Raw genomic sequence first — 25,548 nt, forward strand, 5'->3', positions numbered from 1 at the left:
TTCATATGTAGCCTCCTTATGCCAGGTGTCCCCCATCCTAATTCTGTCATCCAAGCCATTAATAAAGATGTTGAATAGCACTGGGCCCACTGGTGGGACCCCACTGGTCACTACTCTCCAGGATGAAATGGAACCATTGTTTAGCACTTTTTGTGTTTGGCTGGACAACCAGTTACAAATCCATGTAACAGTTGCCTTGTCTAGACCACATTTTACAAGCTTATTTCCAAGAATGTCATGGGGAACCTTGTCAAAGGTCTCACTGAAATCAACATAGACTATATCCACAGCATTCCCTTCATCTACCAAGCTGGTAATTTTATCAAAAAAAGATTTGTCTGGCATGACTTGTTTCTCTGAAACCCATGTTTACTTTTTATGATTATGGCATTGCCTTCTAGATGCTCACAGATTCTCTGTTTAATGATCTGCTCCAGAATCTTTCTTGGTATTGACGTCAGACTAACTGGATTATATTTTTTGTTTTTTGTGGGTTTTTCAGGCTCTGTGGCCATGTTCTAGCAGAGTTTATTCCTGATGCTTTGCCAGCATCTGTGGCTGGCATCTTCAGAGAATGCTGACCACAGATGCTGGTGAAACATCAGGAATAAACTCTGCTAGAACATGGCCACAGAGCCTGAAAAACCAAAAAAACTATGGATGCCAACCTTGAAAACCTTTGACATCACATTGGACAATAATTGTTGAGATCCTCCTTTTTCCCCTTTTTTGAAGATGGGGACAACGTTTGCCTTCCTCCAGTCTTCTGAGACTTCTCTTGTTCTCCAGGAGTTCTCAAAGATTATTGTCAATGGTTCCGATATTACATTTGCCAGTTCTTTTAATACTCTTGGATGTAGTTCATCAGGTCCTGGAGACTCATATTCATTTAGATTAACCAAGTATTCCTGTACGATCTCTTTACTTATTTTGTGCTGAAATGCCCCTATTCTGTCCTCTGCTCCATTATCCTCAGGTTGAGCACCCTTTGCCTTTTCTGAGAAGACTGAGGCAAAGAAGGTGTTAAGTAATTCTGCCTTTTCTCTGTCTTCTGTTAGCATTTTGCCATCTTCTCCACACAGTGGCCCTACCAATTTCCTTATTCTTCCTTTTGCTGCAGACATATCCAAAAAAGCCCTTTTTATTGTTCTTAACCTCTCTAGCAAGTCTGAGTTCATTCTCCACTTTAGCTTTTCTGACTTGTCCCCTGTGTGTGCTAGCTATTTTGATTGAATTCCTTTTTGGTGATTTCCCACTTTTCCCATTTTTTATACATGTTCCATTTAAAGCTTAGCTCAGTTGAAAGTTCCTTAGTCATCCATCCTAGTTTCTTGAGACATCTCCCATTTTTCTTCCTCACTGGAACTGTTTTCAATTGTGCCTTCAGTATCTCCCTTTTGAGAAACTCCCATCCATCCTGAACTCCCTTCTCTTTTAGTATTGCTGACCATGGGATCACCCCCAGTCTTTCTCTAAGTTTACTGAAATCTGCTCTCCTAAAGTCTAGAATGTGTGTCTGACTATGCCCAGCTTTTCCTTTCCATTGTATAACAAACTCCAGGAGAACATGGTCACTTCCACCTAATGATCCCACCACTTGCACCCCATTAACCAAATCATCCTCACATTATGATTTTTTTTTTGCCTTTTATTTTATTTGTTGATTTTTGTATTTTATTTGGCTTGCTGCTTTGGATATTTGATATACATGTATATAGAAAAGAACAGAAGCATGTTTATTATATTCATTAGTTAATAAAATCTCTCCTACTTCCTAAATTACTGGAGTCAAACTATTGGGAGAACAGGATTTTCCCCCCATATTTCAGTTATTATTTTGCATTGCATACATTTTAATAACAGTAACTGCCCTCCATTCAGCATACTATGTATTATTTTTAAGAAATTTAAAACTGCTACAGCAGCAGAAACACTAGCAGACTAGATAAGATGCATGACTCAATATAGTTATTCCTCTGTACTTTAAGAATATATTGATGTCTTTTTGAAGCATTTTAGAATATGCTCTCTAGAGCCTGTGTTAAATAAGAGCTTATCTATTTGCAGGAAAGGATGATAGCCACGAAGTTAATAAAACAGAGAACAAGAAAAAAGATATTTTACTTCATAAGACAGAAGCAAGCCTATATTTGGAATTAGCTTGGGATATAGTTCTAAAGTTAGGGAGAAGCAATTAGGAAGCAAGGAAAGGAATTCCATTGAAAAAGGAGAAAATTCCTAGAATGTGTGATGGCAGAGGTCCATAGAAATGCAAATGTTAACTTGTGTCTGAAACATGAAATAAATTGTAGGACTGTTTGCTTTTTCCTCTGTGTTGTCAGGGACGTAGCTAGGATTTTAGGAAGGGGGGGGGTCCAGACTAAGTGCCACCATTATAATGGGGCTTGGGTGCGGTGGTGCAGCAGCACACACCATTCATTTTTCTAATGAAAGGGGGGGTCCGGACCCCAAGAACCCCCCCCCCCTTGGCTACGTCCCTGGTGTTGTTTTCTTTTTAGGTAAGTCCACATTGGTACAAGAGTAGTGGGGAAGGTATATGAAGGTATCCCAGCTGAAATTTTTGATGGTTTGTAATTTCAAGTGAAAAAACAAAAAAACAAAAAAGCAGATTTTGCACTATAGGAGAATCAAAGCCAACCACTAAACTAAGAAAATAGTTCCACTTCTATTCCTTTTCACAATTTATGTACATTCTGGAAGTGTTTGTTATAATAATAATAATAATAATTTGTTTTATTTATATACGGCTATTCCAAAGATCATAGCGGTGAACAGCAAGTAAGCTAATTAGCAAGTAAGCTAATTTGCCCCCAACAGTCTGGGTACTCGTTTTAGCGACCTCGGAAGGATGCAAGCCTGAGTCGAGCTTGGGCCCTTTTGCTGGTCTTGAACTCGCAACCTTGTGGTTTTGAGTGAATGGCTGCAGTACAGGCATTTAACCACTGTGCCACCAGGGCTCCTTTGGTCACTGAACAAAGATTCACAGGAGGAGAAGGCAACCAACATGGAAAAACAGCCTCAAACAAGAAAAATGCAGGCGATGGAAGCAGAAGACTTTGTTGTCTGGCTGCAAAAAGGCCAAATTATAGATAAGCTAATATGACAGCAAAGAGAGCAAAACAGCCAAGTATTTTAATGAAGACAGACATGGCACATCTGTCAGTGCATGGTTGCAAGGCTCGTGTCTTTGTGGCCCTGACAATCCTTTCTCTCTGGTTTAGGATGGCATTTCTGGCTCCTTCCCATTTCCCAGGTCCAGTCAGACGGAACTGCACAGGTGAGCAGGGCCCAAAAAAGACTTCCCAAGCCAGCCTTGGATCAGTAAGACAGAGACTCAGTAGGTTGGGTTTTACTCCTGAGAGGGAAGCCAGTTCATCCATGTGATCGACATATTGCACCTGTAAGGACGTGTGCTGGCTTGGTACATACCTAGGGACAAGAGATTAATGGTATGAATTTGTCCTTGAGGATAGCTTAGCATTCCCTAGACCCACACCCTGCCTAATTTCCCTTCACTCTACATCACCCATGCTCTCAAGGGACTATTTTGTAACAAATTTCCCTTTCAATTGTTGTGAGAAGTTTCAGGAAATTAAAAATTTAGCCTTCAGAGAGTGAAAGAATGCTGGAGACTTATTTTGTCTTGGTAATCTTTACTTTATTTACAAATAAACAGGCAGAGCATAGTGGAAAACAGATACATTACTTAGAAGGTTGCAATGCCTTTAGTTCTGCCTTGTATCCCCAAAGAACATCTAGAATCCCAAGAATACTTCTGCCTTAGTCAGCCTCCTTTGCTTCAAACTGGTTCCAAATCACCTCAGTAAAATGCTCCCATTACTTTAGTAAAATAACAGCTATTACACATCAAAATTTGAAATGTGATTCCTCAGATTAGGAAAATAACAATGGACATATAGTGTTAAAATATCAACAGAACTAAATTCATTTAAGAACTATGATTAATATTCAATATCTAAATGATGCCACCAACAAGAAGACAAAAAGACAAAAAGGATATGGCACAGAATTTCCTTTCTAGATCATTGGAGGATTTCACACAGGGGAAAATGATGAGAGCATAGCAGGATGCTGCTGCCACTAACATGCAATTGTGCAAAGATTTTCAGATAACATTGTGTGATGTCGTAATAATCATGTCATTATCCCATGAATAAAGAGGAATTCTAACACTGCTTTTCATTCATGGGAAAGTCTCATGAATGAAAAGCTGCACTAGAATTCCTCTTTATTCGTAAGATGACATGATTATCATGACATCACCCAATGTCATCTGAAAATCTTCACTCAGTTGTACTATCCTGATGGGAGCATCCCACTATGTTCCCATCACTTTTCCTTGTGTGAAAATCTTAATAGTTAGTCAACCTAAGGCAGTTATTACAGCTGCCACTCTAAGTAAAAGTAGATAGCATCAGAACTAAGATTTCCTATTTTGCCATCCAATTGTCACACACACACAGCTGAATATATAATTGCCTCTGTATGGCTCTTTTGTAGCCTTTTAACAGCGTACGTATGCTCTTCAAAAACACAGAATCATATAAACAAAGAAATCAGAAGCTGTGGCAAACAATATCTTCACAATCTTCTGTACAACAAGCAGGAAATGATGAAGTGGAAGGAGGAGGATTCCTAATATATTAGCTCCATATCAGAAACTAAATTGGAATCTCGAGAGCAATAATTATTCCCTACCTGTAAGTATGTGAAAATAGTTTCCTACCTTTTTTGATTATATTTCACTTTCTTTGCAATGTCAGCCATCATCTCATCTTCTGAAGGCAATTTGATTAAGCCTGAAAAATAACATCTGATTAATGGTTATTGCCCACAGAGGAAATAGCCAGCACTACGTTCAATTGCAGGGTTGCCCATGCAAACTGGAATGGATGGAGGAGGAGGAATAGCCTGTAATTGGAGCATCTTTATTAGAATCGCCTCCTGGCCCAGTTACCGCAAATCCTTGGGTAGAAAGGCCAGAGACAGAATCTGAGATCTTAACCTTCTGCATACCAATTATGTGCCCCAGAGATCATCACACCATGTACATGCAAAGCCCACTGTTGAACAAGGAAAGGCATGTTTACTAAAAATAATTTCCCTTTTCATGATTTATCCCAAAAACTTACATATCTGTCTTTTAGGCATTATGATTACTTGTTTTCACTGTGGCATCATGGATACTTTTAGATGTGTGTGCACATGTGTATTAGAGTTGTAAGTCACTTTCCTATACACATTCCTCTCTAACCTCTTTGTGTTTTTTTACATACTTTTTAGATACTTCAAACCTTACCACAGCTCAGGGACACCCTACAATCCTTACCCTTGAAGACTCTTGTGGCCCAGCGAGCCTGGAGCTCTGATACTGGCATGATGGCTCCCAAAGGTTGGAGGAGGCCAATGATGGCTAGAGTGGGCTTTTCCAAATGTGGTGGGAAGACAAATTTATAGAGTGGAATATGGTTGGCACTTGTCTGGATGACTCCCTCCTCAATAAAGGGGAAGGAGTAGCTGTAACCTGTAGCAAAGATTATAACATCCATGTTTTCTTCTCTGCTACCATCTTCAAAAATAACACCTCTCTCTGTGAACTCCTTGATGTTTGGCTTCATTAGCACTCTGCCAGCAATGATGGCATTGGGCAGGTCATCAGCTGCAATTGGATATCTACTGAGAAACCTACGAGTTAAAGAAGAAAAGGCATAATACATATTTGAGTGAACAGTAAGTAGCAGAGGATGAATTTAAGTTTTGCTCACTTCTCTTACCTTCCATTCCTTTCACCCCATTTCTGCAGTTTGCTATTACAGGGCTTAGAGGGCTTCCCATTGTCCAACAGAGAGATAGCAAACTTTTACATGGAACCCTTTGAAAAGCAAGCCCTGTAAACAGCACCGAAAAAGCCCACAACTTGTTTCCAGTATGTGGATGACACTTTCACCATCTAGAGCCATGGATAAGAAGACCTGGCTGTATTCCTGAACCATCTGAACAACATCCACCTCAACATCCAATTCACTATGGAAAAAGAAAAGGAAGGAACACTGACATTCTTGGATGTCCTAATCATCTGCAAACTGAACCAACGTTTGGGTCACACAGTATACCGAAAACCCACACATACAGACAGATACCTGCACAAGAACTCCAACCATCACACAGGACAAAAAAGAAGCACAAATCAAACCACTGGTAGACCGGGCAAAACGCATCTGTGAACCCCACTTCTTGGAAGATGAACTGAAGCATGTGGACCGGGCTCTACAGGCTAATGGTTATTCCAGCTCAGACATCAGAAGGGCTGCCAGGCCCAGGAATACCCAGAGAAGTGAAGACAAGCAGCCACCCAAAGGGAAGGTATTTTTACCATACATCAAAAGAGTCACAAACAGAATAGGCAAAGTGGTGAGGAAGCACAACCTTCAAATGGTTTACAAACTGATGAAGAAAATCCAGCAAATGCTTCGCTCAGTCAAGGACCAAAAAGACCCTCTGACAGCTGTAGGAGTTTACCGCATACCATGCAGCTGCAGGCAAGTCTACATAGGGACCACCAAACGCAGTGTGCAAACAAGAATCAAGGAACACAAGAGACACTACAGACTGGGCCAGCCAGAAAAATCATCAGTAGCAGAACATGCCACAAACCATCCTGGGCATAAAATACTGTTTGAAAACACTGAAATTCTGGACTATGCCAACCACTACCATGTCAGGATCCACAGGGAATCCATTGAAATCCACAAACATCTGGATAATTTCAACTGGAAAGAAGAAACCCTTAAAGCGAACAAAATTTGGCTACCGGTCCTGAAGAATAGCAAAATGAGGACTCAGTAAATGCAAATGGGAAACCACTCAGAGTCAGGGGCTTTCCCAGCAGATAATGATCACCAATTAGCAGACACTAATCCTCTTTTGCATTAGCCTCCCAGCCTGAGGCGTGCCATCAGCAACAGAACAATACACATGCAAATCACTCCTGCATTCCCAGGCTCACACAGTATATATATACCCAACTTTTTCCAGGCAAGCATTCTCTGAAGATGCCAGCCACAGATGCTGGTGAAACATCAGGAAGAAACTCTTCTAGAACATGGCCATGGGGGCGGGGCCTGAGCAATGGCCGAATAAGAACTGCCTAAGTGTTCTGAGTGCTTGAAAATGGATAACTGCAGTTAAAAAAAGCTCTCAAAGAAGGAAATGTTGGTTCTTTGAGGTGGATCCATAACAAGAAGATACAAGGAATACAAGAAGGTAAAAAAAACCCCATTATTATCTCAAGCGCAGACTCAAAATATTTTACTTTCATTTTGTGTTGGATGGAAAATCACGGAGGAAGCCTGTCCGCCATTAAAAAGACAAACGAGGCAGCTAGAGGCTATTAAAAAGAACTTTGAGATAAGGAACTCAGCCTTGTAACTGCCTTAAATTGGGGTGGAATTAACCCACAAATTATAAATGGACAGTAGCTTGAATGAGAGGAGATAAAAGGAGATAAAAGCACTGTTCACTGTTAACTGTTTAAAAGGAGGAGGGGACCCCCCACCCCCCATTAGCTGTTTTAAAGCCAAGACGGAGAAGGAGGAAACTGGGAGGTGGAGAAGACGAAGTAAATGCTAAATAAATGTCAAAAAGGCCAAAAATATTAGGGGGAAAACTTTGGAAGAGAGGTGCAAGACAGACTGAGAAAGACAAACCTTCAGATAGAGCTTTTGGAAGACTCTTTAGATCAGAACAAACTGAACAAACAGAAATGTTAAGAAGTCCCCCTAGAAAAATGGCTCCTCCTTCAAGTACACTCTTAGTGAAGCAAGGAGAAGAAAAGGGTGAGAAGAAAGAACAAGGAGGTCCAGATTCAGGAACAGGAGTAAAAGCAGGAAATGATGGACTGTGAACAAATGATGAATAAACTCACACAAATTATGAAACAGGAAAATGAAATGAGATTCAAGGAGATGAATTATCTTCTGGAAAGAGAGAAAAATGAAATAGTCCAAGCAAGAGAAGCAGAGAAGCAAGTTTTTTTGACAGCAATACAAAATGAAAGAGAGACTATGACAAAGCAATTTCAATTACAAATGCAACTTGAAAGGAAAAATTCAGATGAAAATTGTATGGAAATACAAAGAAATATAAAACAAATACTAGAGGATGTACAAACATTAAAATCAGATAGTAAAGAAAGCAAAGTTATACAAGGAAGACACCAAAGAGACATTGAAACCAACAGAGTCAAGTTGTCTGAAATGGACAAAAAGTTCATATACCTACAGGATTATCAAAGAAGAACCAATTTTGTTATCAAAAATATACCAGAGTCTGGGAAAAGAGACAGAAAATATGATTTGAAATCAGAAATTTTGAAATGGCTACAAAAAAATCTCCCCATCTCTAAATTGGACTGAATCAGATTTTGAAAGAATACACCACATCGGACCAGTGACGAACAAAATAACACTACGAGATGTAATAGTAAGAGTAACGAATTATAACAAAAAGGAAGGATTGATGAATATGATGAGGAAGAATCCAGAAAAAATTAAAATTTGAGGATGTCAAAGTAGAAATATATAATGACTACTGCTTGCAAACGAAAATGTGGAGGAGATCGATGAAACCGTATACTATTACGTTGATGAGAGCAGGAATTTATTATACATGGGGACATCCTATACTTCTGAAATTTCAAAAAGCAGGGAAAAGATATAGGATTGAATCGGTGGAACAAGGACTACAATTGTTGAAAGATCTTGGGATATATAAAGAAGAAAGAATAACTGGAGAGTCTAAAAAATCTGTGCAGAAGTACTTCAGGTTGGAAAGCTCGGAGGAGAAGAACTACTGCGAGCATGTGGAGGAAGCGGATTTCCATAGAGGAAAGGAGAATTTACTGCAATCAAGTCTAAAGTCAAGTTTATTGTTTTTGTGAGCACTCAGGGGGTTGGCAGTTTCTTTGGGCCTTGGGATGTCTTCGTCACTCCTCTCCAAAGGGGTAGCTTTGGCGAGTGGGGCTAGAGCAATGTGCTCTAGCAAGAAGAAGTGGAGAGGTAAATGGGACATGGGGGAGGAGGGGAGGGGAAACAAGGGGAGGAGGGAAGGGATATGGGTTGCACAAAATGGAGCCATTGAAGAAATAAACGGTACTATGGTAGATAAACTGAAAATTTCAACTTTAAACACCAAAGGTCTTGGTTCAGTGATTAAACAAAGAAGGATTGAAGCTTTATTATGAAGGGACTTGGCAGATATTATCTTTATTCAAGAAACACACCAACGGAAAGAGGGGGGAATGAACTGAAACTTAACTGGGCAAAGAATTACGAGAAAGCATTTGGAAGTTCTAAATCAAAGGAGGTAGCAATAATAATTGCAAAAAAATGTAATTTTGTAATAAATAAGGTAATAAAAGATGATAAAGGAAGATATATAATAATACAGGGAGAACTAGGTGAGGATAATTATGTATTTGTGAATGTATATGCACCAAATGAAAAACAAGAAAAGTTTTATGAGTGTTAAAGAAAGTGGAAAAAATACAAAAACAATATGTGATCATAGCAGGAGACTTTAACATGCAAATGGATAAGATTAAAGACAAATCTAATCCCTCAGTAAAGGATAAACATAGAAATATAACAAACTTAAATAAAATAATGAAAAAAATAGGGAATTTATAGATGTCTGGAGACTAGTAAAAGGGGATGAAAAGAAATACACATATTATTCTGCTGTACATAAAACATACTAGAATAGATTACATTTTCGTTTCAAAATATATAACTAAAGTTTTAGATACTGAAATATCAAGTATAAAAGTAAGTGACCATGCTTTGGTGAGTGCAGAAATTATTATTAAGAAAGATTATGAACAAATAAAGAGGTGGAGGCTAAACACCAAGATATTGAATTATAAAGATATAGTAGATAAAATTGGAAAGGAATGGCAAGAAACATGGGATATAAATAATAAAGATGTGACAAAAGGTTTGTTATGGGATACGATGAAGGCAGTAACAAGAGGAATATGTATAAAAGAATCACATAACATTCGAAAAAGACAGGAAGAAAGAAAAAAGAAATTAGAAACAGATATAGAACAATTAGAGAATAAATATATAGTTAATAGAAATAAGCAGACTTATGTGGAATTGAGGGCAAAAAGGGAGGAGTTGCAAAAGATAGAAATAGATGAAGTACAAGAAAACTTGATTTATTTAAGAAGGGAATATTTCGAATATAGTAATAAAATTTCAAAAATGCTGGCCATATCCACACAGAAAAAGAAAATGGAAAGTATGATAAATATAGTGAAGGATAGATCTGGGACGATGTGTAGATTGATGAAAGAAAAAAATAAAGATTTTTGAAGAATTTTATAAAGATTTATATCAAGCAGGAAAAAACCCATTAGATAAAATAGAAAATTATGTACAAGAAAATTGGGGACAAACAACAAAGGAGGAAGATAAAGAATTACTGGAAAAACCAATTGAAAAGGCAGAGATAATGGAGGTAATTAAAAAGTTTAAAAATGGGAAAAGTCCAGGAATGGATGGTTTGGGACCTGAATACTATAAAGTGTTTGAAAATATATTAATCCCAAAGCTCTTAGAATTATATAATGGAATACTACAAGAAAATTCCTGCATCATGGTATCAATCATTAGTAATATTAATACCCAAAACAGATAAAGATCCAACTGATTCAGGGTCATATAGACCTATATCATTAATAAATCAGGACACAAAGGTATTAACGGCAATAATAGGAAATAGAATGAATAAATATATGTACAAATATATAGGAAAAGATCAATGTGGTTTTGTGAAAGGAAGACAAATGTCTAATTTAGTAGGAAGAGTTTTGAGTAAAATACATGTAATGGGGGGGGGATTAAAAGCAGGAATTTTGGCATTAGATATATTTAAAGCCTTTGACTGTGTGGAATGGCCAACATTAAAACTAATTATGAAAAAGTTTGGAATGGGAGAAAAAATAAGGGGATTAATAGATCAATTATATTGTAATAATTCAATAAAAGTAATAGTTAATGATGAAATTACAAAGGAAATAAAAGTAATGAGAGGTACAAAACAAGGATGCCTGCTTTCACCAATATTATTCGCAATGGTTATAGAAATGTTAGCAAATGTTATAAGGAAAGATAGTTGTTTGGAAGGAATAGGATTGGGAAAAAAACATAAAATCAGTTCATTTACCAATGACACATTATTAACTGTTAAAGGATAAAATAGGAAAAATTAAGGAACATTTGAATCTATTTGGAGAGATAACAGGACTTCAAATTAATTGGAATAAATCAGAAATGATGTTATTTAATTATACAAAAAAAGAAGAATTGGAGTTAGGGATAAGAATAAGAAGTAATATAAAATATTTAGGAATTAATATAACGAAAGACTTAAAAGAAATGGAAGGGGAAAATTTTTTAGTATTACGGAAAGAAGTTAAACAAATTAGTAGAATATAAGAAAATTCAATTATCATGGCTTGGAAGAATAGCGTTAGTCAAAATGAAAATTTTACCAAAACTAAAATTTTTATTCAGAATGATACCACTAAAAATATCAGAGGTAGAATTAAGTAAATGGCAACAGTTACTAAATGTATATTGTAATGGAGGAAAAAGAAGTAGATTAAATAAACAATTTTGGTACGAGTCTCAGAAAAAAGGAGGGTTAGGCCTCCCTAATATAAAAGGATATTATGAAGCCAACCACTTAAGATATGTAATAGAAGGTATGTTGGATGTACCAGATTTGGATTGGTTAGAAATAGGGAAAAAAGAGATAGGTATGAAAATAGAGAAAGTTTTCTTTAAAGAAATTAGTAGGAAAGAAATTAAAGAAATTGAAAATCCATTTATGAAAAATATATTAGAAATTTGGAATATAAAAAAGGATTAATGAATGAAAACTCAATGATAACACCAATAATAATGGAAAAATCCTTCCCCAAAAATTTAAAAGACTTATTAGATAAAGAATTAAAGGAAAGGAAAATAGATAAAATGGAAAATTGGGTGGAATTAAAAATAGGAAAAGAAAATATAAAAGAAAATCTTAGGGAGATAAATATGTCTTGGCAACATTTTATGCAAATAGAACAATGGTTTAAAATTGGAAGAAAAAATATAGAAAAAGGAAAATATACACAATTTGAACAAATAGTTCAGAAAGGAAAAGAAATGGAGGAAGATGAAAATATGAAAGGTATAACTAGCAAAATTTATAAAATATTAATGGAGAATAAAAGGGAAAATTAAATCAAACTATTTTAAAAGAAATATGGGAAGATGAATTAGGATGTAAAATATGTGATAATGAATGGAATAAGATTTGGGAACAAAGACATTTGAAAAATTTATCAGTGTGAATTAAGGAAAATTATTATAAATTTATCTGGAAATGGTATTTGACACCAGTGAGACTACATAATATAAACAAAGATAATTCAAAATATTGTTGGAGAGGCTGTCAGGAAGTAGGATCATATCTACATATGTGGTGGAAATGTAAATATGTACAAAATTTTAGGGAAATAGTAATATTAGAGCTAGAAAATATTATGAATGTAAAGATTGATAGAAAACAAAATATAGTATTGTTATCAATATACAATGAAGTAGAATGGAAAGAAGAAAAACCTTGTAACAAATTTGTTTACTGCTGCACAATTAATTATAGCAAGAAATTGGAAAACAAAAATAAATGTGAAATTGGAGGATTGGTATAAAGAAGTTTGGAAGCTAGCGATTAATGACAAATTAACATGCAAATTGAAAGTAAAAAAGGGATTATGGAAAAGAAATGATTATGATGAAATATGGAAAAAATTATTGAAAACGTACTAAGAAAAGAAGATGGGAAATTACCTCCACAGGAGGAGTTAAAATTTTGGATGGAGTATAAAGAAGGGAATGGCTCCGGGGGTGGGGTGCACTGAGGGGATGTTTAAGAGTTTTTGTAAAAAAAAATGACTAAGATATAAAAGTATATATATGTATGGAAAGTAGATAAATCTGCTTTGTTTTGTAAAATCTCAAAAATACTAAATTAAAAAAAAAAAAAGAACATGGCCACATAGCCTGAAAAATACACAAAAAACAACAAATCTTTGTATCTCATCCATTTCTCATTTAGCAATGCGTCACTTCTAAATAACACTTCCTGCAAAGATACCTATAACAGTATTCCAGATTTTTTCCAGATATGTAACAAGGCATCCCTTATAAAATAATAATAATAATAATAATAATAATAATAATAATAATAATATATTTATACCTCCCGCCTCTCCCACAGATCGAGGCAGGATTACAACCTTTAAAGACACTTAGTACAATTTACAATTAATACAACAATAAAATACTAACACTGAATTTACCAAGAATTCCTATTAGTTCTCTAAAATTACAATTCGTCCATTAGCCAACAATCAGAGTCAAGGAAGAGCAGTTGTTATAACCTTTTTATATGGAATTCAGTGGATGAGCCCACCGGAAGAGATCTGTTTTGAGTGCCTTCTTAAAGGCCTCTAAGGTAGTAATGAGACGGATCTCTTCCGATAGGTCATTCCATAATCTTAGGGCCGCAGCAGTGAATGCCTTATGTGAATTTGTCATTAACCTGGTATTATAACATTCTTGTAAGAACTTCCCAAATGTTCTAAGAGTGCGGGGCGGATTATGTAGGGAGAAGCGCTCCCGCATGTAACTCAGGCCCGAGCCATGTAGGGCTTTAAAAGTAATAACCAACACCTTGTATTGCACCTGGAAGCTAATTGACAGCCAGTGAAGAGATCTCAGTATTGGTGTTATATGGTCAAACCTAAATGTTGCGGCGACCAATCTGGCTGCTGCATTTTGAACCAATTGAAGCTTCTGAATTTGGTACAAGGGTAGCCCCAAGTAGAGCGCATTGCAGAAATCTAACTGAGAGATTACCAGTGAAAGTACTACTGCTTCAAGGTCCTTTCGGTCCAGGTAGGAATGCAGTTGGCATATCAACCGAAGCTGATACCAAGCACTCTTAGCCGTCACATCTATTTGGGATGTCAATTGTAAGGAAGGATCCAAGAGTACTCCCAAACTGCAAACCTCGTCCTTTAGGGGAAGTGTGACCCCATCCAGGACAAGGTGACAAAACTCCATCCCTGGACTTGGGGTACCTATCGCAAGTACCTCCGTTTTCTCTGGATTCAGTCTGAGTTTGTTTTCTCTCATCCAGCCCATTACCAATCCAGAGGAGAGATGCCATCCTTGGTCACTGCAATAGTCAGGAACATAGAGAAATAAATTTGGGTGTCATCAGCGTACCCATGTCTCCGGATGATTTCTCCCAGCGGCTTCATGTAAATGTTGAAAAGCATGGGGGACAGAATGGCGCCCTGAGGGATGCCAGATGTCAGCTCTCTCTTGGAAAAGCACCTTTCCCCCAGCATCACCATCTGGAATCTGCCTGAGAGGTAGGAATGGAACCACTGGAGCACAGTGCCCCCAATACCTAACTCTCTCAGGTGTTCCAGAAGGATACCATGGTCTATAGACTCTATGGTATCGAATGCCGCTGAAATGTCCAAGAGCACCAGCAGGGTCACACTTCCCCTGTCGATGCCCAGACAGAGATCATAGACTAAGGCGACCATGGCAGTCTCAACTCTGTATCCCGCCCTGAAACCAGTTTGAAATGGGTCTAGATAATCAGCTTCATCCAAGACAGCTTGGAGCTGGAAGGCAACTACCCTCTTGATCACATTGCCCAAAAATGGTAAAGAGAGAGAGGTCTATAATTGTTTCTCACCAGGGGATCCAGGGAGGGTTTTTTTCAAAAGTGGTCTAACGACTGCTTGCTTAAATTGTGATGGAAATCTTCCCTCCCTGGGGGATGCATTGATTATAGATTGTAGTAATGTTTTTGTTGCATCCCCTCCCTGGGCGGTCAACCATGATGGGCAAGGATCGAGAGGGCACGTCGTCCTCCTGACGCATCCAAGAATCTTGTCCACTTCATCAGTATTTACAAACTCAAAATAATCCAGTCTAACAAGGTCCACAGAGTCACTGGATATCTCTCTTCCCATCTCTGCTATAATGTTGGCGTCCAGATCAGCCCTTATCCAAGAGATTTTATCCGCGAAAATTATTTTTAAATGTCCTGTGTACTTTTTCTTTATTATAAAATAAATAAGTATGCCATCCATAACTTACATCTGAGCCTTCTAATTTCAATAAGTTTTTGTTTTTTAAAGTCATCCATTCCCAGATCCAGACAAGGCAGTTTGCTTTGTAACATAATTTAAAATTTAGTAGAGCTAGACCTCCTCTTTCTTTGGTGTCTTGTAAATATTTCAATTTTATTCTAGCTTTTCTGCCTGCCCAGATAAATATTGTAATACAATGTGCCTGCGGAAGCCACGTGACAATATAAACAATGGTGGGCTCGCGTGCACGGACCCTTTTGTCTCCTATGGGGCACGAGCATATGCGGATTTTCCCTTATGCAGGGGGGTCCGGAACGGATCTCCCACATAAGGAGGGAGCCCACTGTATTTCTCTGTGATTCATTGAATGGAATGTCATTTTTGATAATGGGAATGGCCTGGAAAAGAAACAACATTTTTGATAGTATGATCATTTTAATCATTGAGATCCTGCCTAAAAGGGGCAATTTTAACTCTTTCTATTTTTTAAAATCCTGTTTTATCTTATCCCATATTTTTCTATAATTATTTGCAAATAAATCCGAGTTCTTATTTGTAATCAGTATGCCCAGATTTAATTTTTTACTTATGTTAAATAGTGATTTTGTTTTTAAGAATTGGATTTTGTGGTTGTTCATATTTTTATCAATATATTTGTCTATCTTTGTAAATTTTTAATCCCCAATTTTTTTCACACTTTTCTAATTTCTCCACTAGTTTGGCCACGTTTGTTAATGTCTACCCTAAAGATATTACCAAATAGTCCGCAAATGCCCATGACTTAAATTTGGCTCCTTTTATTTTAACACCTTTGATATCTTAATCTTTACTTATGTTTTTCAAAAGAGTCTCTAAAACTATTAAAAATAATATAGGTGACAATGGGCAGTCCTGTTTATTCCTTTTTTATATTTATAATTTTAGTTTTTCTACAATTTACAATAATCTGGGAGAATCAACCACCCTGAACAATAATTAATCACATTGAACACACCCAATCTTGTCTCATTACAGAATATTAAAAAAAATTATGGCCTTACCTGTGCTTGGGCTTAATACCATAATTCTCATGGTTAAACCTTGTGTTGAGCTTTTTCTCTCCCCAGAGGTTTATCAGTGCTGTTGGAAACAGATGGCGAAGGAAGTTTTTGAAACGTGTGAAATGCACTACATCTAAGGGGTACCCATCATCAGAGACACGATTTACCACCCAGGTGCCTGTTCTGGTGCTCAAAAAGACCTATGCCAGGAAGAAAAGGGGCAAATCACAAAGGAAAAGCCAACAAGTTTACTAGCTGCTGTTCATTAAGCTTTCCAACAGAAACAATTTGTATACAGTATTAATGGTGCATCTAAGAGTGCATCAGAATGAGGGTGTAGAGTGCATCAGGTGGTGCAGGGGAAGAGTGCTTTGTACTGCTTCTGACCACAAGGGGGCAATCATTGATGTTTATCACACTATACTCTTAAAGTGCTACTATTCCACTTTGACTCCTCTAGCTGCCTCCTGTTGCATTCTGGGATTGGCAGTTTTAAGGAGGGGTATTTAGAATTCTCAGGCAGAACTTCTCTGCCTGAGAATTCTAAATACTCCTCCTTAAAACTGCCAATCCCAGAATGCAACAGGAGGCAGCTAGAGGAGTCAAAGTGGAATAGTAGCACTTTAAGAGTATAGTGTGATAAACACCATAGTTTTAATACTCCCCTAGAAGGGAAAAATATGGACTCTAGGAGCAATCTTTCACTTGTGTGTGGAAAGAGGAAATGGTGATTTTGAACAGGGTGGAAAAAACAAGGGGAATTACTAAAGTAAATATCCATACAATAAGCCTCCACTAGAGGAAATCAGCCTGTTAAATTAGTTTGGAGGTTTGAGTACATGTCTGAGAAAGGCAGTGTGGCCTCAGGTTTGAGTGATGGACTGTGATTCTGGAGACCAGGGTTTGATTCCCAGCTTGACCATGAAACCTGCTGGGTGACCTTGGGCAAGTCACATACTCTTAGCCTCAGGGGAAGGCAATGGCAAACCTCCTCTGAACAAATCTTGCAAAGAAAAACCCAATTGATTTGCCTTAGGTTCACCTGAAGTAGAAAATGACTTGAAGGCATACAACAACAACAACAACAACAACTGGGACTTTAACAATTGAGGGAATAATAAAGGTAAAATACAATCAACCTGCTTAGTGACATGGCTGAGGTCCACAGAGATATCTGCACCAGAATTTCCTAAACCTATAACAAGGATTCGCTGCTCCTGGAATTTTTCAGGATGCTTATATTCTCGACTGTGGATAATTTTCCCCTTAAACTTTTCAACACCTGTGAAGAAGGTGAAAAATAAAAAGGAGATATATTTCAGATGCCATGCCTTTCTCTTTACTGTAAAAGAAAATTTCTGAGGTTTTTTGTGGGTTTTTTGGGCTATGTGGCCATGTTCTAGAAAATTTTCTTCCTGACGTTTCACCAGCATCTGTGGCTGGCAACTTCAGAGAAGATTCTTCATTCTCTGAAGATGCCAGCCACAGATGCTGATGAAACGTCAGGAAGAAAATTTTCTTGAACATGGCCACATAGCCTGAAAAACCCACAAAAAACCATGGATGCTGGCCATGAAAGCCTTCAACTTCACATTGAAAATTTCTGAGTTGCTCTAGTTATGGCAGGCTCTCCAGTAAGAAGACTCTCACCTTGCATCTAATTTGATAAGGTTTGAGTAAAAGACAAACATCTTTTTTGATTTATATAAACTGGATAAATTATGTTTTTAAAAAAATTAATGGTATTGTAAACCACACTAATAAATTTGTGGTTTGTAGAATATATTTGTAGAATATAAATAGCAATAATAGCAATAAATAAAAATAAAGAAATGAGATCATCATGGGTATTCTGGAGTAGAGCACATTTCCTGGGATAGTTCACTCCCAGTTCCAAACTCTGGAGCATAAAATAAACAAAATACTATGTATAATGCCATAACATAATGCATCATCTAATGTAGCATAATAATTAAAACCACATACTATTTGCAAAATTATCCATCCAAAAGTCACCTAAAACATGTACACACAAGAAAGTCACATTTCAAGTGTTTAAATGAACAGCAAAAATACCAGCCCAAGTCAAAAGTCTTAGAAAAGAAAATATTCCCCTGGTGGTTAAAAGAGGACCAAGTCAGACAAGCCAAGGTTGCCCATGGAGAGCATTCCATAATTGGGGGATTCTCATAGAAAATATCTGTTCTGTTATCATTGTCTTCTATGTAGCCTTCCAAATGATGCATGCCAGTTGTAGATGAAGCCAATGTCAAAAAGTGTTGGGACAAAGCTACACATACATAGTGTTTGCACAGAAAAATAGCACAACACAGTATAGCAAACAGGGCACCCAACCACCACATATAGCCACATGAACCCAAAATGACAGTGGCATAAAACATATTCCTGTTATGGGAATTTTGCTTACAAATGGGCTCACAAAATCAACTAGCAATATACAAGATGTATGATGTTATCAGACAAAGGAAATCGGAAGTTTAATCCAATGGCAATCCGAAAGCAATCATGGGGTTTAACGTTATTGCGTGATAGACTACCACACGCCATTTCGGGCAATGGGAAGTCAGTCCGAACTCAATCATGGGGTTTCACGTTATTGTGTGAGAGGTGATCACATGCAATTTCAGACAATGGCAAGCTATTTTCAGGCAATGGGAATTCAGTTTGAATGCAATTCGAATTCACATAAATTCACTTAACTAGCAAATTCACATGAATGCGTTCTGGCCCCACTTTCTTTTCAATCGAAATTAAGAGAAATTCCTCTTGTGTGATAAACTCCTGTATCATTGGCACCTACCAGGAAATGAATCCAAAGGGAAGTAAGGATCAACATGGTGACCAGTGCAGACCAGAACAGCATCAAAGAGGGCAGTCTCTTGCTTTTCATAAATTTCAGTGACAACTTCCCACTGGCCAGAGATGTGAAAATCTGGACGTTTACTTATGCTGCAGACACAGGCCTTAAAATAAGAGGTTATAGCTTAGGCTTTATACTCAATTTCCCAGAACAAGCAAGTGCATGAAAGAAAGCACACTAATAAAAACAAAAGAAAAACCACTGGAACTAAAGTTTTGGTTATAGTATAGTCTTTAGTACACCTTTAGTATAAGTTGGAAACAACTTGAAGGTACACAACAACAACAATCTTATTCCCTCAACTGTATAAATACGCTTTATGCTGGAAACCTTAATACTACAGTACTTGGTAGTGTGTCCAAAAAAGCTCACGTGAAAATAAAAACTAGTGCCACATTTCCTTTCCCCATTCCCTTTTTCTTTCAAAACTACCACTCTGAGAAGGAGACGGTTCAATCACCACTTAGATCTTCATGGGCAGTACCATGAATAAGTAAGACACACCTTACAAAAACAGAGCAGCTCAGATCTGGTTGCCTTGCCAATGTGCTGCACAGAAAAATGGCACAGCATGGTATGGGGAGAGAGAGTCCATGTTGCCAGATCAATGGAGCGACATAGACTGACCTCTCTCCCCATACCATACCTCTCACTTTCTGCTTCTCCTAGCTCACAGGAAATGAGTTCAAAAAGGATCCTGCCTAGAAAGGATGAAAGGGACCCACGGCTGAAGCTTTGACATTACAGTTTATACCATTTGCCCAGAACGAAATTTACCATGCAGCCTTGCAAGATCAAGGACATGCTACTTGGTTTGTAGATGATAAAGCTTTGCTACCGAGTAAGGCTGCCTCCCATCTGGAACCTTTGTTACATATCATCTTTGTAGGATGCTGCTCCAGTTACTGAGATGGCAGATAAAAGTTTTCTGCCTATTTACAGATGCTCAATATCTTCTTTCGTCTTATTACAAGGGCAAAGTACATACCTCTAGCCTGTTCATGGTTATAGTTGGTGTTGCAAAATTACCCAAGTAGTGAAGTCTTACCTTGAAATGTATGTATCTGAGCAAGTCAAAGTGCTTTGCATAAATCCTGAAGTACTCTACTACTTTGCTGTTGTGCATGTAATTTGGATAATCTTCAGGGATGGGAAAATCACTGTAACACATCATCTCTTTTGAAGTATTAATGGTCAAAGATTTGTAAATGCTGGCTTGTCCTTCAATATCATGCTCCTGTGAAAAATTGCCAAATTAAGAACAGGCCTAGCAGTGCCAAAGCTCTGTGCAAAACCTATCCTTCAACATGATACAATGACCTTTGGCAGGTCACACACTCTCAGCCCCAGAAAATCCTTAGGGTCACTGTAGGTCAGAAACAACTTGAAGGCACAAAGCAACAATAAAGTGCTTCATAAATCTGCAAAACCTATTAGACCTAAATTTACAAAATCTGTTAGACCGGGGAACATAGTAGGATCTAAAGAATGAAAACAGCTCATAGCATATTCAGTATTTCTACTTAGTTGAAATAACCCCTTGTCATTAATACACATGCATTATCTTCTGTTCTGAATGTCAGATCATTGTTCCACAGATAATCATACATATTTATACTCTGCTGAATCTGCCAGTTCTAAGTCATTTTCAGTAATAAATTTCAAGGTCAAAGTACATATCAATATTTTTAGCTTGAAATTTCAACCTGAAAATATGACATTTGACTGGTAGGTTCACAGTAATTTTTGGCTTGCAATGGTAATCAAACAGTGACCAGTTATACATTTTACAGATATTTGAAAGGATGTAGTTGCCAGCTGCTGCTTTTCTTTTTACTTGGAGGTGATGGAACCCTGCTAGGAGAAGGGGGAAATCCCACTAAAATCTGTTGGGGAAGCAACAAAGTGAGAATACTTTAAAAGAGTAAGGAAGGAAGGAACAATGAACTTGTGAAGTCTGGTAGAAAGTAGTACTGTAGTTCTTGTCGCCTTGATTTCAAAGCTTCCCTTACTTTGGTTCCTCCAGCTACTGTGAGGACTGCAACTCATTTGAAAGGGGAAAGAGTAGCCTGAATTGATGGTGATGGTGATTTTATTTATTGGTATCTCACCTTTCTCCCGATAATGGGACTCAAAAGGGGCTAACTACATATTTAAAATAATACAAATTAAACAATAAAAGCTGCTAATAAAGTTTTTAAAAAGCAATTAAACAATTCATGGAGTAAAAAGACAGTATACCATTCTTACCAATGATGACATTGTCCCTGCAAATCAGGACAACTTGGAGGGCTGTCATGAGGAAGAGGAAGCAAAGTTTGTTTTCTGTTCTTCCAGAATATTACCAGAAAACAAATTTCAGCTAAATGTTAGGGAAAATATTGAAAATGAAACTGACTATCTCTGAAGAATTGAATTATAAACATAAGTTGGATGACCATCTGGCAGGGATGTGGATTGGCCAGAAATTGGCATCATTTTCCAGCTTTTCTCCTAATAGTTCTAGGAGAAGTAGAAGGGCTATGAGCACAGATAGGGGACATAAGCTGAACTATATAGGGAAGTAAGAAGTAAGCAGTTGGAATGTGTGGAATAGAGTTGAGCATGGGAGACTGCACACTGAAAGCATTATCAACCTCTTTTCCCCCTGAAATTATTTAAGTATCTAATTAACAGTGTGGTCAACGCAGAAAATATGCCATGTTCTTTGCTGGATTGTTAAGTACAGTATACCTATATTGTTGTCACAGCTTATTGATGTCTTGCTAATGTACAGCTTTGGATATTATCACACCAGCCTGCTATCCCACCACAGTCGCACTAGTTTAAGAATGGCAGCATCCTGGTTTGGCATTATTTCTTTTCTCAATTTCTTCCACGCTAGTGCTCTCCCCCACATCCTTGTTTACTTGATCTGTTTTCCACACTGTCAGACGTGGGGGTGCTTTCAGGTGCCCTATATTTGATATCTGGTTGGGCTCAGGGCACATGGCAGAGACACAGTGGGTGCAGGAACAGGAGTCACAGTGGGGGGCAACAGGTAGCTGGGGGTAGTGTCAGCTCAGTATGCTTAGGCAGCCATGGCTGGTGGTGCACAGAATTGGGCCCATTGTTTCATTGGAATAGCCAGAGGAGTGGTGGTAGCAGAACACATGGCTGGCAAGGATGACTCCAGGCCAGCAGCATGCCACTTGCTTCCTGGTATGTGAATATACTTCAGGAGAGGGAAGAGGTGCTTCCTTGGCTGGCTTTGGGAAATGATTGGCTGCCATGACTGCTCTCCCCCACATTCACAGCCTCATGCTTTGGGAGGAAGCAGCAGAACAATCAATCCTGGCTGCCAAACCTTCTCAAAGCCAAGTGCTGTGTGCGAATGTGCTGAGGTGGGACAAGCAGTCACAGCAGCCAACCACTTCCTGAAGCCAGCTTTGAGTGTTTCCCCTCCTCCCTCTTGAAGCACATTCACATGCACATTCACGTGTTGGCCCCTGGGACTGCTGAGAGTGGGAGGATGCAGAGAGATCTGCAAGGGAAAAGAGAGGAAGTTGGCAACAAGCCATCCTGGCTGCCAACACCTTCCAAACACCAAATACCAGACAGCAGCCAGTTTGGAAAAGGTGTTGCCAGCCATGATTGCTGCAAAGGAGCAGGGGGAGAGGAGGAGAGGATCAGACCCATGCTCACTCATACTGTGCAACTGTTTGGGAAGGGAAACTGCCCCCAAAAGAGATCAAGTGCACCAAGGCAGTCATGGAACAACAGTGACATTGAGAGCTTATTGACAGGTTTTCCCCTTAATGAAAAGGTGCACAACAGTAACAAATTGAATGCAAGGCAGCAGCAGGACAGACACAACATCGTGCAATAAGTACCAGCCAAAAATATTTTCTTTCTGTTAAAATTCCAGTTTTTAGTCTTGTATGACAGAAGTTGAGGTACCTGGAACCTCCACAGCCCTCCGATATCTTCACTTCTCTCAAAACAGGTTGGCTGAAGCCCTTCCTCCAAGCAGCATTTAATGGCAGTCAGACCACTGGCCCCAGCTCCTATGATGGCAACTCTTTTTGCCATACTGGCCTAAATCCAAAGAATAACAAATTATTATAGCCTTCTCTGACTGTGAACTTAATTAGAATGTTCAAGATAGGCAGGTGTTCTGAAAGGATGCAAGACTGGCAATTTCTTTTGTACGAAGAGTAGAAAATGAGAGCTCAACAAGAGAGGGAGATTTAACTGATCAAAACACATTTTTTTAAAGAAATAAATCCTTCCTCCACTAGTGTGTGTGCCTATACACAGAGAGAAGGTATGTATAGTTAGGGTTAGGAATAGAGTTTGGGATTGGGGCATATCATGAGAAGGAATGACTCACTAGAAAAGGCTATAATACTTGGTAAAGTTGAGGGCAATAAGAAAAGAAAAATATTACATTTCATATTGATGGATTTAATCAGAGAAGCCACAGTTATGAATCTGCAATTGCTGAGCAGAGTGGTTGAGGATAGGGTAACTTGGAGGTCTCTCATTCATAAGGTCACTATAGGTTGAAGTCAACTTGAAGGCCGTTAACAACAACAAAAGAATGCTCAAAACACAGAGTACTGTGTTTTTGCAAATATATAACTGAGAATAGCCTAAGTCTCAGTTAGGTATTGGAACAACTTGAAATTACGAACATGACATTAATCTGTCTTACAGTATGTGACCAACAGACACATTGAAGTGTTCTATTGATCATGCCAAATGCTCTTACACTCTTTATTTAAATAACTTGATGGTGGGTTCATATGACTGACAATCTCTTTCACACTGTGCTTTTCTCTCAAGTGATGTAAAGCCTTTGACCATGACACTTTTCCAGAACTTTAGAACCTAGCTTGCTGAAAGGGTAGTGACTCTGTAGTTTTCATCACATGCTAGATATGGCCAGATTCAGGCAACACATTCCCACAAAAATCTCAACACATGATAGCTGTTACTCTTTGTAGGACAGGAAAAAACCCCACCCAAATCACCTGTAACCATTAATAGCTACAAGTAATTTATACTTACTTGTGTCTTGTAGCTGCTCATGATAACTTTTAGTGTCTGTCCTCAACAAGATGGCTAGACTTACAACAGGAGTTTCCCCTCACACGTTGAATGTGGGAGAAGTCACTCAGATGATTCTCTCTGGATTTTAGGAGTGTTAGAGGTGTCTAAGCAGAGTTAAAGGTGTCTTTAAAGCCATTGGGCTATTAGGCTTGCCCACTTTATAGAGATTAATGACACTACTACCACAAATTTAGCTCAAGGCATTTTCCCCATGAATTACAACATTCTGGATTTCTCCAAAGGCCAGCTACTAAATCATCAAAACATTATCATACGTGTGTGTATATTTTTAGCAATCTCTAGCAATCAATTACATCTGATAAAGTCAGAGATGCTTTTCATTATCCAATCATTTTTGCTGTTTCCCTAACAGTTAACTAACTGTTAAATCTTTAAAAGGTTATGTTATTACTTAATAGCAAGTAATCTCTGGTTGTATATTTTCCCAAGGGTTTGATGAATGTCTCTTGTATGCTCTATTGTGTGAAGACCAACATTTTCTTGCTCTTCTCATTTTGTGTTTCTCATTCCAGATAGGCCAAGAGTCTAATATGACAGTCTGCAGCCTTTTTCTCTCAGTTTGAATATAGGCATATGATAGTTAACAAAGATTCTGACAAATAAAGACTTCTTTACCAAATCTTCTTACACCCACTAACCGACCCACCCTTGTTTGACTTCTCCTCTATCTGGAAATATTTTAGCAACATTAACATTGGGAGAATAGGGAAGAATGAGTATACTGTGGGGCTCAATCCTGCTCAAAGGTGTTTTCCATTATCCACGTTTAAACAAAAATACAGGTTATGGGTACTCATCCTGGCTGATCATGAAAGAGCTAAAAAATGGAAACAACTGGCAACACATGCATGCAGCCACACCAACATTAGGAATAATGGGACTTCAGGTAAGCCCCTGTTGTTTGGAGACAATGGCGGCTTACCTGAAGTTCCACTGTCCCTAATGGCGGTACAGTTGCATGCATGTGCCACCATTGGGGGCAATGGGGCTGTCCGTAATGGCACACACCGCCATTGGAGACAATGGGACTTGAGCTCCTGTGCTTTTTGGTATCCATTAGGGGTCCGGAACAGATTCCCTAAAGGTACTAAAGTCCCACTGTATGATATTTCCAAGTCATTGGAACAGTGGCACATTTTTTTGTGCACTCAGTTTTGTGGTTCATTCTGTCCTCATTCCTTCTACCTGAGCTCATGTCTCCTGGTTATTGGCCTGTCCTTGAAACTTAATCCCTAGCT

At 38.2% G+C, this 25,548-nt stretch overlaps 1 protein-coding gene across 1 annotated transcript; it reads right to left on the reverse strand.

The window, feature by feature from the left end:
- Positions 1-1,665: 1,665 nt before the first annotated feature.
- LOC149316688 (flavin-containing monooxygenase 5-like) lies at positions 1,666-23,278 on the reverse strand. The gene is made up of 8 exons (XM_089516045.1): positions 23,135-23,278; positions 20,244-20,432; positions 19,136-19,298; positions 17,454-17,596; positions 16,315-16,514; positions 5,372-5,727; positions 4,769-4,841; positions 1,666-3,450 (listed from the first exon to the last, which is right to left on the reverse strand). The coding sequence occupies exons 1-8, from the start codon at positions 23,264-23,266 to the stop codon at positions 3,105-3,107; spliced, it is 1,602 nt and encodes a 533-aa protein (XP_089372171.1). The 5' UTR covers positions 23,267-23,278; the 3' UTR covers positions 1,666-3,104.
- Positions 23,279-25,548: the final 2,270 nt, after the last annotated feature.

This window comes from Sceloporus occidentalis, unplaced genomic scaffold (assembly GCF_023333645.1).
Source record: "Sceloporus occidentalis isolate IW3139 unplaced genomic scaffold, rSceOcc1.0.p SCAF_3, whole genome shotgun sequence".
NCBI classification, from domain to species: Eukaryota; Metazoa; Chordata; class Lepidosauria; order Squamata; family Phrynosomatidae; genus Sceloporus; species Sceloporus occidentalis.